The sequence below is a fragment of the Lepidochelys kempii genome, chromosome 5 (assembly GCF_965140265.1).
Source record: "Lepidochelys kempii isolate rLepKem1 chromosome 5, rLepKem1.hap2, whole genome shotgun sequence".
Taxonomy (NCBI): Eukaryota; Metazoa; Chordata; order Testudines; family Cheloniidae; genus Lepidochelys; species Lepidochelys kempii.
Window position 1 is genome coordinate 48885082 of NC_133260.1, and position 19526 is coordinate 48904607.

At 43.5% G+C, this 19526-nt stretch overlaps 1 protein-coding gene across 3 annotated transcripts; it reads left to right on the top strand.

Annotated features, from left to right (window-relative positions):
- The first annotated feature begins 4835 nt into the window (after positions 1-4835).
- Positions 4836-19049, top strand: ENC1 (ectodermal-neural cortex 1). 3 transcript variants are annotated; one of them, XM_073344258.1, is made up of 4 exons: positions 4836-5121; positions 6167-6265; positions 10512-12324; positions 16016-19049. In XM_073344258.1, exon 3 carries the CDS (start codon positions 10524-10526, stop codon positions 12291-12293), a length of 1770 nt encoding a protein of 589 aa, XP_073200359.1. In that variant the 5' UTR covers positions 4836-5121; positions 6167-6265; positions 10512-10523; the 3' UTR covers positions 12294-12324; positions 16016-19049. The 3 variants fall into 3 exon arrangements, with proteins under 3 accessions (XP_073200359.1, XP_073200358.1, XP_073200360.1); XM_073344257.1 differs by having other exon boundaries at positions 6167-6253; XM_073344259.1 differs by having other exon boundaries at positions 6167-6249.
- Positions 19050-19526: the final 477 nt, after the last annotated feature.

A 19526-nucleotide genomic window follows, 5' to 3' on the forward strand; every position in this document is an offset into this window, starting at 1 on the left:
GGGATGGGGTGTGGGGCCAGTGGAGGCAGCTGGGGCAATGGGGATGGGGGAGGCAATGAGGTCAGGGGCCATAGGGTGGGTAGGTGGGGGACTGGGGGAGCTAGTGGGAGCTAGGGGGGAAGGGTGGGTGTCTGGGCGAGGCAGCAGGAGCCATGGCGTGGATGGGTGGAGGGTTGTGGGAGGCAGCAGGGTCCAGCAGGGATAGGGGATATGTGGGGAGCCTGGGAAGGCAGTGGGCTCAGGGGCAATAGGTGGGCATCTGAGGGGAGGCAGTGGGGCCAGGGGCCATGGGGTGGAAGGGTAGGGTGCTGGGGGAGGCAGTGGGAGCCAGGGGGGGAGGCAGTGGGAGCCAGGGGGGAAGGGTGGGCATCTGAGGGAGGCAGTGAAGATATGGGCAATTGGGGATTTGGGAGGGGAGGCAGCAGGAGCCATGGGGTGGATAAGTGGGGGGCTGGGGAGACAGTGGGAGCCAGGGGAAATGTGGGGTGGACAGGGGAGGGTGGGGGGCCACAGGGTTAGTGGGGGGTGAGGGAGGCAGCAGAGGCCAGGGACCATGGGCGGGGTTCTGGGGAGGCAGTGGGAGCCAGGGGAGATGGGGTGGGGACCCTGGGGAGGGGCAGAGTGGCAATAAGGGGGTGGGGGAGGCAGGGTGGGCCAAGGGGATGGGGAGGGCTGGCGGTCCAGGGGAGATATCAGGAGTGGGGGGGCTGGAGGAGGCTGACCTTAAGGGTGGGCGGTCTTGCCGTGATCAAGGGGGCACCATCATCAAGAGGCTGTTGCTGGAGGCTCTTTTGGCAGTCACCAGGAAGTTGACCAAGGCTGTAATCGGGGGCTGCCGTTGTGTCCCCCACTATCAGCAGTTACCAGTCGCCTAAGTGAAGTGTCAATGTTGACACAAGAACCAATGGATATAAAGTGGCCATCAACAAGTTTAGATTTGAAATTAGACAAAGGTTTCTAACCATCAGAGGAGTGAAGTTCTGGAACAGCCTTCCAATGGGAGCAGTGTGTGGGGGCAGGGAACACAAACTGGCACAAAATAAACACAAACCTGCTTTAAAGCAAGACTGAGCTTGGTAAATTTATGGAGGGGATGATATGATGAGATTGCCTACAATGGCATGTGGCCCATCTGCGATTGCTAGTAGAAAAAATCCCAACGTCTGGAGATGTGGCACTGGATGGGAAGGGCTTAGAGTTACTACAAATTCTTTCCCAGGTGTCTGGTGGGTCTTGTCAACATGCTCAGGGTCTAACTGATCACCATATTTGGGGTTGGGAAGGAATTTTCCTCCAGGTCAGAATGGCCAAGACTCTGGGAGTTTTTCACCTTCCTCTGCAACATGGGACATGAGTCACTTGCTGGTTTAAACTAATGTAAATGTTGGATTCTCTGTAACTTGAAATCTTTAAATCATGATTTGAGGACTTCAGTAACTCAGCCAGAGGTTAGGTGTCTATGACAGGCGTGAGTGGGTGAAGTTCTGTAGCCTGCAATGTGCAGGTCAGATTAGATGATCATGATGGTCCCTTCTGGCCTTAAAGTCTATGAGTAGAATTCGGCCCACAGGGCTACCAAATTTCAGCCTGAAACAGGCTTTATTTTGCTTTGCATTTCAATGCCAGGCAGTGAGGACGTCTAAGGGCGATGGCCACAGATTACAATCCCTGGAAGAAAATCTAAAATAGTTTTTCCCCTTCTTAAAAGTTGAGCTTTTTCCTTTTGTCTTTTCCCATAAAATGGGTGACTGGTAACAGTTTTCATCAAGAATCACTATATTTTAATCTTCTTTCAAAATGTTTATAAATATCTTTGGCATTCAACAAGAAAATATTGTGCTACATCAAATGGGAACTATATTTTAGAGGCATATTGGAGAAACCCATAAAAGTAAATTGATAAGAAAAACAGGTGTGGGCCATTGAGAGGTGTGCGTGGCCCTATCCTCCTGAGATGTGTCTGACACTCGTATGGCTGTTGTACAGTGTTAATTAGATCATTCTAATTAATTCAGTCAAAGTGTAAATTAGGAAGGAATGAAGAAAAATTACCTTTGAAGGCTGCTAATACATTTAACCCCATGCTGTTTATTTAGCAGTCTAACAAAATAATGATGTTAAGAGTCTAACAAGGCACCAGACCAGGACACAGCTGTTAATAGCATTAAATATGAGATTGCAGTCTGTGCTGCAGGCGCGTATGCCTGGTCTGTGTTTTCAAAGGTTTTCCAGTACAGCTATATCAGCAGACCCTGCTAGTGTAGATGTGGTACATACTGGCAAAAAAAGTCCTGTTTCTGGTGGTGTTTATACCATTGCCCTGGGTGAAATAAGCTATGCTAGCAAAAGGACTTTTTTTTGCCAGTATGAACCACATCTACACTAAAAGTGTGTTGCTAAACAAGTTTAGTTAAAATGGTGCAACTTCTGTGAGTGGATGAGGCCTGAGTTGAGGATGGACTGACAGTATGGTCAACCCCAAATGTTCAAAAATCCAAAGCTCCTTCAAGTCAATGGGAGACTTTCCAATGACTTCAGCGGGCACTGGATCAGGCTCTTGGTTTCTAGGCTACAGCATCTTTTACAAGAAGTCGCTTACTCTGCATGAGTTCTGAGAAATTCACATACCCAAACAGGCTTTAAACGTATTTTATTACATACAGATGTGCAATATCTTAACATCTCTGTATCTCTTGTGCCTAATTTCATAATTTAATTTTGTATTTAAAAAACAGAACAAAACTGTGTAACAAATTACCCTTTCATTTGCTCACCACTGCACCATTTTTTATTTCCATATGCATGCCGCTCGGCTCTCTAGAATTCCTCATGATGTGCTCCTGCTGTAAATTGATTGTGTGCATATCTGTATTCTATGGAGTATTTTGAATCCAGACACGTACATGAAAAAGGAAACAGGAAACAGGTCTTATGAATTGGCCATTGGATAACATTTCTTTCATTGGTTTCAGAATAGCAGCCGTGTTAGTCTGTATCTGCAAAAAGAAAAGGAGGACTTGTGGCACCTTAGAGACTAACAAATTTATTTGAGCATAAACTATGTAAATCTCCCCACTGTATTTTCCACTGAATGCACCCGAGGAAGTGAGCTGTAGCTCACGCAAGCTTATGCTCAAATAAATTTGTTAGTCTCTAAGGTGCCACAAGTCCTCCATTTCTTTCATTGTGAAGAAAGAATGAACTTCCCAAACTGATCTATCCAGAGAGCTTAAAGTCATTTCCATTTTCTTTCTGTAGCTATTAGAGACCATTAAAAAAACAAAACAAACAAAACCCCAAAATAAATGCCACCCCCAAATCTCCTTACATATTTTGGTAACAAGTTTGACGAACTTTATGACAGTATCAGATTTCTTATCTACTAAAATGTAGTGAGTTGCTCAGTGTCTTTATATAATATTATTGTATGCTTAGATGTTTATTTTTAAAATCAGCCTTCTTGCCCATTATTTTTTTCCGTTTTGCTAATTGGCGAATAATTAAAGTCAGGCCGAAGTTTGCGATGCTCAATTACTTTACTGTATAAGCGCTAAGCGATAAAACTAAAAAGGCTTAATGAAAATGCAATCACAACCGAATGTTTTATCTCAGCAGACAGAAGGAACCCCAGTGTACAGTTCCTCTGAGCACTGTAGTTTGCTTTGAATCCTACGCTGCTGGCTATTGGTTGAGAAACACGTGGAGGGGGTGGAGGAAGACGCATTGCCAGCAGTAGAAACTGGCCACTTCCACTCGCATAAGACCGAGAGGGTGCCGTAGTGTTCCTAGGTCAGCAGCAGATGCTTCCAGCGCCGAGCCTGGTTTTTCTTCCAGGGAGGAAGATCCTAGCGGGCTGCAGATGGAGTTGCCAACAGCTGCTTTGTTCCGCTCCCAGAACTAGCTTTATCATCGCACAGAAAAGCATTTAAAGACAAAACAGTCCTGCCTCGCTTTTCGCTTCGCTTCCTAAAGCCTGGCTTCCCACGTGTGACGGATTCACCCTGTTCCCTTGCATTGCATTAGCCTGGGGAATTTCTGCACAGTTAAAAAGCTCTGTGACATGCCTTATTATTTCTGCAAATCACAGCTTAAGCCTTTTTATATGTAATCAGATCTATGATGGGTTTTTCTCAGCGTGGTCTACCCGGGCTCCCTGTAACATATATTTGAGTCCATCTCATGTAGCTCATCTCTTAAAATACACCTCATAGCACATCTCCTCCGTTAGCGTCTGTAGCATTTTGCAGATCGACGCTGTCTCATTCCTTCGGTGCGGAGACACGAGCTCTCCGGTGGCGGGCGTGTCCCTGCGGTGTGCCCGGCAATGGAGATTGCCTGCACCGATGCCGGGGCAGAGCTCAGCCCCGGACGCTGGAGGAGCCACCTTTGGCTCCTCATTGTCTGAGGAGGCTGGAGAGGAGCCCGTGCCCCGCAGACCTGTCCGAGGGAGATGGGAGGTGTGGCCCTTGCTGAGTGCACTGGGATCCACCGGGCTGCTGAGGACGTGGGGAGGGAGACGGTGGTCTCCTGCTCTGCGCGGGGGCTGGCCTTCCTCACTAGGGACACTGGGCGCACAGGTCGCGCGGCTCCTCCTGGGGCCCGGGCTGGGCGAGGTGCCCCAACCCAGCCGCGGAGCCTCTTCCCTTTGTGTCCCTCCCCGCGCTGGCCCATGTGACAGCATTGCTTGCAGCCTCCCCGCGGCTCCGTTAACTCGCGTCCTCCTCCCCCGGCCCTCCCCGCCCCTCCCCTCCCCCGTGTGTCACTCAGCCTCTTTGCATATGTGCCCCCCACCCTCCCGGCCGCAGCCCATATACCCGCTTCCCCGCGCCGCAAAGCGCAGCAGCCGGCGAGCGGCCGCCTCCCGCAGCAGCAACAGCGCCTCCGCTCCGCGCACGCGCTCGCCCGGCCCGAGTGCGGCTGCCCGCGGCTCTCCTGCCCCCAGCCCGGGCTCCAGTGGGGAGGCACCGCAGCCCCCCGGCGCGGCCCGGCAGGAGAAGGGAGGAAGGAGCGAGCCGGAGGCTGCTGGCCGCCGGGGAAGGGGCGGGACGGGACAGGCTCCCGCAGCCTCTCGCCTGCCCTGAGCAGCGGCCGTGAGACAGGGGGGAGCCCGGCGCCGCGGCTGTAAGTTCCTGCGCGCTGACCTGTTGCGGGGGGCCGGGCGGGCTGGCGGGGGCTGCCGGTCCGCGGGCGGGTGTTCGGGCAGCACTCGGGGCTGGGGCAGCAGCTCTTCTCTCCCTGCTGGCGGGGCGCTCCCGGCAGGGCGCGCGTCTGCGTCCCCAGCCCCGGGAAGGGGGAGGCTGTGGGGAGGGGAGGGGAGGACTGCGCTAGGCTCCCTCTCTCCCTTCGCAGGGGTCGCCCTGAGTCTCACTCCAAAGCGAAGCGAGCCGGGTGCGGGACCCGTTGCCACGGACAGCCTTGCGGGCGGCTGAAAAGGTGCATTGGCAGGGAGCGCACCCCGCTCCCCCCCCAGCTTAGCAGACTTCGTGCAACTTGTTCCCTGCATAAATCAGCTGGCGGGCTGATTGTCTGTGTTGCAAAATGAAGCACCACTGCACTGAGGCTGTTAAGTTGGGAGATATTTTCATCTCGCTGTCAGGGCGCATTTTCAGCAGCCTCATAGCTTTTTTTTTACTATACACATGAACTGAGTCTGTGTATCGATCTCTAATTGAATATTGAACGACTGTGTGGGCTTGATGGTAACATCAGATCACGCAAATGATAGATTCTGTGCATTAGTAAGCATCCTGTGTTCACTCCTGGAAGCAGGTCCCGCTGTTTCTGCACCATGTGCCCATTGCAACCTTTTGAAGGAAAATGCAACACTGGTGGATAGATATTTCTGGTATGTGGCTGTCTTTGGCAAATAGAAACACTTAATACTAGATACTAACCTTAAATATTGATTTATTGTAGTTTCCTTTTCAAATTTCTCAAATGACTAATTTGGAAAATACACATAAGAAATATCAGTTGGCTTTTTTAATAAGTCTGAGTAACCAGAATTTGAATGACCATGGACTTTACCACTTTCAGAATCAAAGGCAAAACCCATTTCTTCTATTCTTTCTTTTAGGAAGTTTTTCATACACAACCAATACAATGCTCATTTACACAAAGATAAAACAGAAATCTGTATAAGCTAATTAAGTTATTTCTTCTGCAGGTTGGCAAGAAACAGATACTATTGCTGATTTGAAATACTGGGGAGGTGTTCGGATACTACATTGAAGGGGAGCAAGCATATAGGCACGTAGGTACATAGGTGTGTACAATCACACAGTCATTTTGAAATGGTCTGCATTTGGCAAAAAAAAACCCAGGAACTGTACAAAAAATTAATGCATGATAAGTGATCGCCTGATTTACACTTCATATAACTTCTGTGCAATGGGTTATACTGTGGAGTGTTAGAGAGGGGCTGGGCATCACTGCAGACTTAGCAGCTGAGAAAAGGATCAATTCATGCAGTGGATAGTCGTGAAACGGTGATTTTTTTCCCAAGTATCTCACTGGAGAACCGATGAGATTATAGTGTTCTGAGAGGAAGTTTTATCTTGTACATAATAAATGTGCAAATAACTGAAAACACTTTAAAAAGAATTTATTTGACTGAGGTGAGATCTTCAGAATCTAAAGCTGTTAAGAAGTAGGGCAAGAGGTTGTTGAACATTGTGTACTACCAGATTTGAGGTTGCTGTGACAAGTAGCTGGTTGAAGTACATCATAAATCATCCCTTGCTTCAATGTCTGTTTCATTAGTGATTCATGATAAATATAGATTTGTATTTTACTGACCATTTGTCCTTTCTATTCAAATGTTACTGTTTCTAAGGAAAAATTGCCTGACGGAAGTTCACTCATTTTATTCAAGATGAACACTTGCTCAGTGACTGTGAATTACCTCTGCTGAAATGTTTGAGGCTTGCATAATTTGCAGAAACAAATAGAGAAATCAGAGATGTCTGTTTGAATATTTTTGTAGTTTTGAATATACTTATTAACATTTTGGCCCAAATTGCATTCTCAACAATCACAAACCACATTTATTCACAAAAACACTACTTTGCTAGTAAATTATAAGGAATCCTTTTTAATGGTACTTTGCCTCGACATATTGACTTGTAGAACAAGTCAAAAACTAGTGTGGGACTTGAGGGGGAAGATGTACAATTACAGTGTGTATCTTTGTTTTGTTTGAGGAAATATGTTTAGCTTACTAAAATGTGACTTGCCACACCTTGAATTCTTCTAAAGAGGCAACTTTAGAATGATACAAGTAATGATTTTGTTAAGGTTTGCTAAAGAGGAACAAATATGAGTACTGCAAGTAATTAATAAAAATGGCTTTGGACACTGAAAGATCAGACCTTGTCTTTTAGGATATTGCTGTGTGCAAAACAGAAATGACGTGAAACCCTGAACCTCCCTATGCCACAAAAGTCTCACGGTGGTTTTTATCTTTTTGCAGCTGAGATCAGTATTTCGTGGTAGGGCTGTGGGTGGGCTTGGGCAACATGCAGTGATCTGCACTTTCCTACCTCTGTCCTACCCCTCTGCATAGGGTCTGTAGTTTCACCATTCTCAAACATAGGGATAACTCTAGTTTCTTAGCTCTTATTTTGTGTTCAGGACCTGATCCTGCATGGTTCTGTGCAGCCACAACTCATGAGAACTCACAGCACCACTCTGGATCAGAACAGACCTATATTTCCAAAGTTTGAACTTTTCTTTATCAATGCTGCTGTGATTTTTTTTTTAATTATTATTATTATTTAGTGCTGAGTGCTGTTGGTATGCTTAGCATTGCAGCAGTACATAGCGGGATACATAGTCCCAGATGCAAAGAACTTGCAATCAAAGACTCCATCCTGCAGTGAATATCACCCAGGGGGGATCCCTGTGTCTGCTTGGTCCCCCATTGACTTAACTGGGGATGCCCAAGAGTGCAGGGATCTGTCCACATGTAGCTCGTGTTAGGATGAGCACCTAAGGTCCTAATCCTATAAAACGCTAAATGCTGCCTGGGGATGTTGAGTGCCTGCATCTCCCACTGACTTCAGAGACTGGAAGCTGAGGTGGCTCCACACCCCACAGGAGGCACTCAGCCTCTTGCAGGATTGGGCCCTACATGTGAGACAGACCAATCCAGAAAAACATACAGAATGTTGTGTATTTGAATCATAACAACTTATGAAATAACAAAATCCTGTAACGGTTTTAAAATCTGACTCCACAATGTTTGCCAAATGAGGGTTGATCTTCCCACTTTTGCATCTAAAGTGTTGATGCACCAATACGCAGAGCCATGATCCTCTGTGTAATTCTGTAGCCACAACAAATCTGAAACTGAGGCGCATGTTCAGTTTAACCTTTGGCAAGAGGGTAAATGGGTACATTTAGTCCTGGATTAGTGTATGTGACCCTTGAATGTCCTCTGAATGATGATTATTTGTCAGGTAATGCAATTATATATAATGGGTATTGCAATTATACTTACCATGTAAAAGTAGTTGCATGCATTTTAATAGCATACTTGGCTACTTGTACTGTGTTTACAGTTATTGCAGTTAACCTAAAACATTGGTCCAAAGTGCTTTGTGCAGCTCATGTTTTCAGTCACAATGAAGAGGGCTTGATCTAAACCTTACCGAAGTAACTGAAAAGATTCCGATAGATTTTAGTGGGCTTTGGATCAGGCCTGATAAAGACAAACACTGTGTATTTCCCATGTTGCTCCTTCTTTAAAGTCCTGATGATAATCATTAGGAAATTAAGTTCCAGCTTAAAAGAAAGAGGTTGCAGTATTTTGGTGCTTATTTGAGCATGACCATGAAGTCAAAGGCAAATCACAAACTTCCTATTGTCTGTGATATGCCATTTGTGCAGAGCTATGCCATACTGCTGCTTGCTTGGAGCAGAGCACAGGTTATTTGGTATGCAGCAATCCATGAGCAGGTGTATGAGAAGTCTATAATTTCGCAGATATAAATGTAATATTATTAAATGCTGGAAAAATCAGGTTTTTATTCTGTTGTGAGTTCTAGCCTATGATTTCCAAAAGAATGAAAGGAATATTGTATTGATTTTTAGAATGACATACAGACCTCTGAGGCTATTCAGATTCTTACATAGTCTCTTTATCAGAGCACTGGTCTGAGGGCAATGGGCAAAGTTTTCCTCTAAAAAACATGAACCTTGTGGAAATGGAATGATGTCTTAATTAGCAGCATAGAAATATATGTTCAGGAATATAAATGGGGAGGGGAATTTCATGGTAATCAGAGAAGCTGAACTCCTTCACCAAACCTCTTCCCCACCACCATCTATCCAGGCTGTAGAGCACCAGTGAAGCTGTTCCATGATGGCAGCCCCTGGTCTGCAGTAACTTCTGTGGATGCTGTTAGTCTGTCAAACCTCCACTGCCCACCTGTGTGATTTGGTCAATGGATCTGTGTAGATGCAAATCTAGAGCCCGTGTCCCATAGCACACATCAGTTCAGTTTCATTCAGGGCCAACCACTTGCCTTACTTAATCCAGAAGATTGGCCCATACAAAATATATAAACTTGCAAATGGTTGGAAGGGACCATGGAGGGCAGTTGAATCCTTCCAAGGTCACATATAACTTGTTTCCCTTAAAATGGGAGCAGAACAGCCCTGGTTTTGAAAGGATGGGGTAGCAATGTAGAATATTCTTTCCTCCCACCCCCAAACCAACAACTGCAGACTCTTGTGCTCTGAGAGCCTAACTCAGGGGGACTGCAGAATAGCAGTCCTGCATTGATATCAGCAGACAGTACAATCGCTTTACCCTGCCAAGACTGTACGCATATACTGTCACCCAGTAGCAGGCTTCCACTGGAGATATTCAAGATGTAGATCTCTATAATACTTAGCCATGATATTGTAATAAAGCTTTGGTCATGTAACAATATCCTTGCAATGTTATCTGTCTCTGTCGTATCTTTCCCACTCCCTGCTGTTGGATATGGAACCATTATATCAAAAGAAATCATCAAAATGGAATGAGTACCTTCTTGTTCTCCCGTGCAGTTTTTTTACATTCCAAGAGGTATTCTCTCCGGTGGCTCTTCCTACTATGATTCAAAGCAGGAGAATGTTTCAAGTGTGTTTGAGTGTGTGTATGTGATGAATCAGCTGTGCTACACTGGGGAGGGGTGAGAAAATCAGCTCTCGGTCCTTATTTTTCCTCTGTCTTCCTTGCCTACTATTGTCATGAAAGTTGGAGATCAGGTTTCCCAAGGTAAACCTGCTCTTGGGCAATAATAGTGGGGCATGTCATTTAAGAAACTTATCGGGGAAAAAAATAAACATACACTGAAGTAGATACAATTCTTTGTCCTCTCATGTCTATAATAGGCTCAGAGCAGTCTTCCTGCTTACAATCATTATCAGGGATGCATATAATTGTTTTTAATTAAAAGAGGTATGTCATAAACATTTGTCATGAGAACCCTTAATCTTATTTAATTTTTGTTTATTTTTAGGTGTGGCAGAAAATGTCAGTCAGCATGCATGAGAATCGCAAGTCTAGAGCCAGCACTGGCTCTATAAACATATACTTATTCCATAAATCATCATATGCTGATAGCGTCCTTACTCACCTGAACCTTCTACGCCAACAAAGGCTTTTTACAGATGTACTTCTCCATGCTGGCAACAGGTCATTCCCTTGCCACAGAGCTGTCCTAGCTGCATGTAGTCGCTATTTTGAAGCAATGTTCAGCGGTGGACTTAAAGAGAGCCAGGCTAGTGAAGTCAATTTTCATAATTCTATTCATCCAGAAGTTTTAGAACTTCTGCTGGACTATGCGTACTCCTCCAGGGTTATCATCAATGAAGAGAATGCAGAGTCCCTGCTAGAGGCTGGAGACATGCTAGAATTCCAGGATATCAGAGATGCTTGTGCAGAGTTTCTGGAGAAGAACCTTCATCCCACCAACTGCCTTGGCATGCTGCTGCTGTCAGATGCTCACCAGTGCACCAAGCTTTATGAACTCTCTTGGACGATGTGTCTTAGCAACTTCCAAACCATCAGTAAAAGTGAAGATTTTCTCCAGCTGCCAAAAGACATGGTTGTGCAGCTCCTTTCCAGTGAAGAACTAGAAACTGAAGATGAAAGATTAGTATATGAGTCAGCTATTAACTGGGTTAACTATGATCTGAATAAGCGCCACTGTTATCTCCCTGAACTATTGCAAACTGTGAGACTGGCTCTCTTGCCAGCCATCTACCTTATGGAGAATGTAGCCATGGAAGAACTTATCACTAAGCAAAGGAAAAGCAAAGATATAGTAGAAGAAGCAATAAGATGCAAGCTAAAGATCTTACAGAATGATGGTGTGGTCACCAGTTTGTGTGCCAGACCTCGTAAAACTGGCCATGCACTGTTTCTTCTGGGGGGCCAAACCTTTATGTGTGACAAGCTGTATCTGGTGGACCAAAAGGCAAAAGAGATCATTCCAAAGGCTGACATCCCAAGTCCACGGAAAGAGTTCAGTGCTTGTGCTATTGGCTGCAAAGTGTATATCACTGGAGGTCGGGGATCAGAAAATGGAGTCTCCAAAGATGTTTGGGTGTATGACACTCTTCATGAGGAGTGGTCAAAGGCTGCCCCCATGCTGGTAGCTAGGTTTGGGCATGGTTCTGCTGAACTCAAACACTGTTTGTATGTAGTAGGAGGACACACAGCAGCAACTGGTTGCCTTCCAGCTTCCCCTTCAGTATCCTTAAAGCAAGTAGAACAGTATGACCCTGTGACCAACAAATGGACAATGGTTGCACCACTTCGAGAAGGAGTAAGCAATGCAGCTGTAGTTAGTGCAAAGCTTAAGCTATTTGCTTTTGGTGGCACCAGTGTTAGCCATGACAAGCTGCCCAAAGTTCAATGTTATGATCAATGTGAAAATAGATGGACAGTACCAGCCACCTGCCCCCAGCCCTGGCGCTACACAGCTGCAGCTGTTTTGGGTAACCAGATTTTTATTATGGGTGGAGATACTGAATTCTCTGCATGCTCAGCTTATAAATTCAACAGTGAAACATACCAGTGGACTAAGGTGGGAGATGTGACAGCTAAGCGAATGAGCTGCCATGCAGTAGCATCTGGAAACAAACTATATGTAGTGGGAGGCTATTTTGGGATTCAAAGATGCAAAACATTGGACTGCTATGATCCCACATTAGATGTATGGAACAGCATAACCACAGTGCCCTATTCACTAATTCCCACAGCATTTGTCAGCACATGGAAACACCTCCCCTCATAACTGTGTGTGTGTTGCGATTGCAGCTTGCCAGGTAAGAAAATAGACTTATGAATACAAATATAATAGTACTTAGCACTCACAGTGCTTTACATCCACAGATCTCAAAGGAGGGTAAGTAAATTATTTGTATTTTACAGTAAGGAAAACTGAGGCACACAGCTGTTAAGTGACTTGTCCAAGGTCATGCATCAAATTCGTGGCCGAGCCAGGAATGGAACCCAGATTGCTTGGCTCCCCGTACCATGCTCTCTTGACTGGATTGATCACTTTGCCTCCCAGTTTAGATGTTGAATATGTTATTTCCACTAGGTCTAATGCTGATGGGAAAATATAGTTTAATTATGACAAATTCAGTTATAAATCATTAACCTACTAGGGATAGGTGGTGTTTCCTTAACTATACAGAACTGGTCAATCAACATGAGAACCTAAAAAGACTTCTGTTAACCCTCTAATCATGAGCTGCAGCAGGGTGGTGACTCGGTCCAAATGGACAGCTCTCTGTTTGTGTGAACAATCTTGCTGCAGCTGCATTGTTACCAGTGGATATGTAAGGTGTTGCACAAACACACTGGGTCAAGTCAACCCTTCTGCAACAGCTGAAGTAAATGGAATTGCACCTGCTTATGCTAATTTTGAATTGGGCCCATTAAATATACTTTTAAAGCGCTTGTTTTTCAAAGGAAAGTTGTGTTTATATGTCTGACTATATATAATGTCACTCCAATATACCAGTAATACTGTGGTTCAAATAATTACTTGGCAGTGTTTCAAAGCAAATGCAGTCTCATTTACAGTTAAGCATTATGGGCCAAACTCACACCACGTGCAATTTCTTACAGGCAAGTCTAAGTTTGGCCTTGCTTGTTTTGCTGGTTATGTGGCTCCACTTTTTTACTTTTTGTTTCTTCTTCATTTGGAAAACCACTAAAATATCTGAGCAGCCCAAAATATTGTCAGTTTATAAACAAAACAGAGTTAACTTGCTAGCCATTGTCTTAAACTAAATCTGATTTTTCATTATTCCCCCCCCCCCAATATTTTCCTGAATTGCATCACTTAAGTCTCTGATATTTTCTAGAGTTCTTACTTGAGTTATTTTGCATTAAAACGTACAAATACTATGCTTTAGTGTGTGTTGCTCAGTTTTTTCTGAGAGACTGCAATGCAGCATTGTGGCTACAAACACATTTTGATGGCATGTTTAACCCTCAGAAGCACCCTTTGTTGCTTAAATGAGCCATGCCTTGTGAGTAGTAATTTCTTAAGGGATTTGAATACTGCATAATGTAACCATAAAACCAGCCAGGTTGCAAAAAACTATTGAAGGAAAAACAGTTTAAAATAATTAAATCAGCTTTGCAGTAACCTAGAACCTCCAGGTCAAAGTAGATACCTCAGAAAGATAATGATACCAGTCTGCTTTTATAGACTTCATAGCATCTAGCTCTTCAGAAGGGTCATGTTGACAGGATTTTATTGGCAACTGGACTACAAGGAGATGGCTGGCTGGCTCCTGCAATAAATAGCAGGACATCCGATTGTCCTTGTAACAGGGTAAATCTGATAATTTGGGGATCATTGTGGAATTTTTTCACCCAGTGGTGTGCTGAGGCCTCATCTTGCTGTTTCCCCTTGAGCTGAATAGGAATTTTGACTAAGTAAGAAGTGCATTTTTGGGCCACCGCAGAGTAACAACTCAGAGGTGAAATCTAGTAGGAAATGTAGTGAGGTCATGTTTTCAATGACACTTTGGTCTTTGAGTTGAATAACCACCTGTAACTTTTCCATCTCCACCCACAACTTAGTCTTAGAAAAACAGAGTTTTGGATTCCATCCAACGTTTGCAAACATTGGAGACTGATCATATCCTGGGTATCTGAGACTAATCACACACTTCCGATAACTCAAAAACTGAGTAAATAGGCTTCTTTGAGACTACTTCCTTGCTAGCCGGAAAGCTGGGAACACATCTTTAAATCCATACCATTCAACCAGTTTCTATTATTACTCATTTCAGCAGGGCTCAGTGTTATCAGAACAGTAGTAACGAATGGCCAAACTCAGGATCTGTGCCAAGAAAAATACTGACTTTTATTTTCCTAAGATTGACTTCATTGTTCTAAAATTTACAGCACATAGAAACAGAGGGGGTTTTTTCCTGAAAAATAGTAGTCCGAATATAATGGCACTAAAGGCTTTCATTTGCTTTGCGATATCCTGTTAAAGGCCATTACTTTAGCCTCACTAGCCTGTAAGATAACGGGATGAATGCAACCGTAAACTGAAACCACTCTAGTGCAGCATGCTCATCTAGCCAGTAGATTTTTACTGACTCCCACTGTTCTGTCAGTGGGTGGGAGGGACAAGAAGGAAATTACTTCTGATTATCCTCTGTTTTCATGGTGTTGTGTGGCCCCAGCCTGCCGCAGCTTAGGAAGATTTTAGTCTGCTTTGTTTCTTCCTTCAAACTTTGCTCTTTTGAGTAGGTTTAGTTTTATTTTCTCCTTGCAAGAGTTATTTTTTTTTTCTTTTGGTTAATCATCCCATGACAGGAAACATAATTTTTGGCCTCAGTGTTGAGATATACCTTTCAAGAAGGGAAAAAATGACACACTAGTCTGAAGAATGTCTAGGTGACGCTAATCAGCAATAAGAAATGGCAAAAAATTACACTGGAAATAATGAAAAGGGTCTGTCTTAAACCCACAAAGGCAAAGAGATTTCAGGCTAAGGCTGTGAGTATACCCGGCTGTTCTTGGGCATTGCGGCACTGACCATATAGGGCTACAGTCTGCTCTCCTGAATATCTGTGTTCGTTCAGATTAACTACATTGGCTTCAGAAGAGTTACTCTGCATGTGCACCCTAAATTCCCGCTGTGCTATTTAAAGCTACTGTAATAATGAGGCTGGTGTCTGGTTTGGAAACTTGCACTTAACATAGGCTTCATAATTAAATATGGTAGCCAAATCTCAGGATCCAAGGGCTATATTTTTCACTGAATAATCAGCTCCTGGAAAAGACTCCCGTGTGGAGTTGTTGAGGCATGGTGCATTGTCATGTGAAAAGAAGCGAGACAGATTTCTGCCATAATGAATAGCAGAGAAGTTTTAAATAAGGGGATTAATATGTCCACTTTCTCTATGGTGAATAAATTCAATTTAGAGTTCTTCATGGTGAACAGAGGAGCACCCAGCCTCCCGGCTCCCTCCCAGCTCTTTCTTCAACATCAGTCTGCTCTAGTTCAGTAGGGCCCATGAGTAGAATAAACTGGTTGCCCTAATAATTTTTGAGGCTTTTCTGGAAGAGAGAAGTTGCATGAGGTTGTTTTCTTTTTTTTTTTTAAGCATATTCCTACCCCATTTGTTGAGAACAGGAAAAGCAGTGTGTTGCAAAAACAGCACTATCGACCAAATGCTATTTAACCTTTTATTTTATAAGGGTCAGATTCACTCAGAAGTACAACTCTACTCCATGGCTAGTCCCTATTGGAGTCTCTGGGACTGCTTGCAGAGTAAGGCCAGGCAAGTAAAGAAGGCAGAATCTGACCTAAATGTTGTGGTTGGTTTATTTACTATCCGTGATTAGTTATTACACAGAGATGCACAAAAGGCTTTTAGTTTTTCTTTGACATCTAATGAAAACCTTATTGCTTTATTGTATATTGTCTCATGAGAATCCTGTAAATCTTTTCTTCTCCCCCTCCTTTTTTTTTTTTAGTTTGCTCTGTTAGTTGGAGAAGAGACTTGGAATCTCAGCTACGGAGAAATGGTTTTAATGAAGAAAAATTGTTCAGAGTCTTTGAGTTTGAAGAAAAATATCTGCACCTTGTAAATTATCTAACCTGGACATGAAGGAATGGGAGGAAAAAACTGTCTTTGGTGCATCAGCACATGGTTTAAATATGAAAGAATGAACCTATGGTCTGATTCCTTGCACTAGTAATAGTGGATTAATGTCAGTGTTAATCAGACCTTAAAGGGAGGGGATGGGGAAAAGGAAAAACAAAAAAAGTCCAGAACTTTCCAAAACTGTGCAACCTACAACTCTTGATTTTCATGGACTCCATTGTGTGTGTGTGTGAAATTTGAAATGGTTGTCACCTCTCCCTGTGACAGTTTGACGTGTCAGCACCAGCTGCCGGGGAAGCAGGCCAGGTTTGAAACAGTGAGATGTCGCGTGAATGAAGATACAGCTGTGTCACTGCAGAGTACTGCTGCAGGAATGAACTTGTTTATAGGCAGTGTCTGAAGAATCCATTCGATTGTCCTATCTGCAGTGAGTGACCCTTCATTGGCTAAGGAACAGCACAATTAAAAAATAAAAGGTTTTTGCAATAGTGGGGGAACTAAAAAGAACTCATTTTCCCCAAATGTTTTCTTTCCCTTCCTCCCTGTATTTATAGGTGACTTAAACTGTCCCATTCCTGTTATGTTACTTGTAGATGTAGCTATTTATTGTTCAGTGCTTGCATGCTGAAACAATGCCTGCAGTTGTCTTCATGTTGTAAGGATTTGTGTGATTTGTTGTTTGTTTTGCACATTTTGTGGTCTCTGACTCACTCTGCTGCACACAAAAAAGAAAACTGTTGAATAATAGTTGGAGGTGGGAGCGAGTGATGGGATGGCTTCCTCAGTCGGAAATGGAAGGATTACAAGGCAGGATCTTAAATTACACACATACTAAAGGAAGAAGCCATGGAGGTCACTTTCTCAGGCCACCAACTCCCCAGGTTAGATGTGGTTTATCCTGTAGATAGCGTCCCTGCTCCTTTTCATTGGCCAGTTTATGCCTTTCTATTTCTTATCTGGAACTAGCCAAAACTATAGACAGCTTTCTCTTTGTGCAGCTTCTCAATTACCTAGAAGATGCTGTGGGATGGTTTCTGTACACAGAGCCCCAAGAAAGGCATTGGCCAAAAAGTTATTTATTTATTTATTTATGAGTTTAGACTATGGGACGTTTACCATAACTACATTTACCTGACTGAGTGGAGTCTGGCTGACTCACAAAAACAAAATAGATTAGTAGTGAACTAGTTAAAAAACAAAACAAAAAACCAACAACTTGCACTGACAGGATTGGCTCCTCTCTCTGCACGGAAGTGGGATGAATGAGTGCCATGGTGTCAAAAGACCCGAAAGGTGTGGCACAGTTGTTACGATGAAGCATGAAAAATTGCAGAACTAGAACTTCAAAATAATCCTCAAACTCTGCTGCATCTTTTATTTTCACACAGCCCAGAGATGAGTCTTCAGACACTTTGGTATTGAGAAATGTCAAATATAATCATGATAAACCAAAGGATTAAAAAAAGAATGCCCATTTTATTTGCTCAGTCTAGTCTTGAATCGGGTATGAACCCATTCATTTCTTCTTCTGTTTCACAGGTGCTTTCCTTGCCAGATTTCACTGTGAAGCACATGTTGTGTTTTTCATAAGTCTGTTGAGCCCAACATAATAATGATGTGGTCAACAACATGGTGGTAGTATTCTGCTGCAGTATAAGTAAAAGATTCTTAGTTGCATGCATGCAAAAACAAAAGTGATAATGTTGATGTTTGCATTTCTCTCTATGATGGTGAAGTCACTGTGCTCTTTAAGCTTACCATCTGAAAATGTTTACAGTGATCACCCTTAAATTTTTCTCACAAGGGAAGAATTTTTAAACGGTGACCCAAGGTTTGACATGAACAGGACTCCATAACCGTGTAGTAAACGAGTTACAGTTGTAGTTCCGCTAGGTTAGGTTGAGCTGTTGAAGTGTTAAAACATCAGTCCCCTTCTTCGACATGGCTTTAAACGATAGACATGCTTCTTAGGTAGAGCACCTTCCTATAAGCCCGAGTTGCCCCAGTAAAGTAAATGGGCTGGATTCTCCACTGCCTTGTAGGTTGGACAGTTATTCACACCTGTGCGATGTGGGTGTAAAATGCTCCCAAATCCAAATAGTCACGTTTTACCTCCTCCTCGCACAGGTGTCTGTGGCTACACAAGTTACAGGGAAGTGAACTGTTGGGTCCAATGAGACGACTCATTTGACTAAAGGTATATCTGATCAAGCCCTCCGTTTTCTTTATTGAACGAAGGGATATATATAGTTCTGTCTTGAAGCTGCACCGTACATTGCTATTTAGCTTCTGACAAAAATCTGTTTTCTAATACCATGTAACTTCTGAAAGTGGGATGAATTTTCTGCAGCTGTTTTCAAAGTTGTGGTGTGCTTTCAACTGCTTGATTAATTCCTCTGTGTAGGCTGAAGGAAACTGAAGTCAGGGTGGGCCTCAGGCCCTGCAGGGAATATTCTGGGCTTCTGCTCTTTGAATTGATGTGGGAATTCTGGCTTACTACTTGACCATTCCAGTCGTGCAAAACATCCCACACTTTGAAGCAAATGCAATTCACAGCAGAGTGCACACAAAAACCTTGGCATAGGACGGGAAGGTTCTTCTTATTTTGTAGGCTGGTTGCTGTAGAAACTTATAACAAAGGACAGCCTTCCACTTCTGGTATAATTGTGTAGACCCTTTTCTCTAGGCCTGACACCTGTCTAATAAGAGTGATTAGAGCTGAATAATGCCCCTTCCCTGACTATTGAAGTTGTGGTTCACATACTAACAGAAAATTGTACAAGTGAAGAAGGAAAATGTCTATGTTCTGTCTCTGTTTGCTACTATATTTTAAGGTTTTGTAAAACTGCATTTTTTTTTCACAATGTGAAACTGAAGGTCAATAAATTATTAGAGATTTTCTCTTCAATGAGTAGTTCCTTTGAGGGTTGGGTTTGTTTGTTTGCCTGCCATTTTTTTTTTTATCCTTGTAACTTGCATCTCTTTCATAAAAAGACATCCTTGATATGTAGTTTACTGGTTTGTTTTAAACTTCTGCTTCAGTTGTACTTGGACTGTTCCCTTTGCTCTATTAGGCCCCTTTATTATGATCTAGATCTCAAAGTTCAATAGGTAAAACTACAAGAGCTTTAAAACAACGACCAGCAGGAAATGCAAGCCTTCATGATTTCTTTTGGCCTTTGAAGTACAGTTTAGGGTCTAATATGAATCTAGAACAGAATTAGACAAGTCAGATCTTCCAGCATAGTTCCTGAGGAAAAAAAGTTCCTGGATCTGTATAAAGCATTTTAAGATGTATATATTTGTATGTGTATATACACAGACGCACACACTGAGCTAAAATCTCTTATTTACACCAGCACAGCCTATGAATTTCTAAG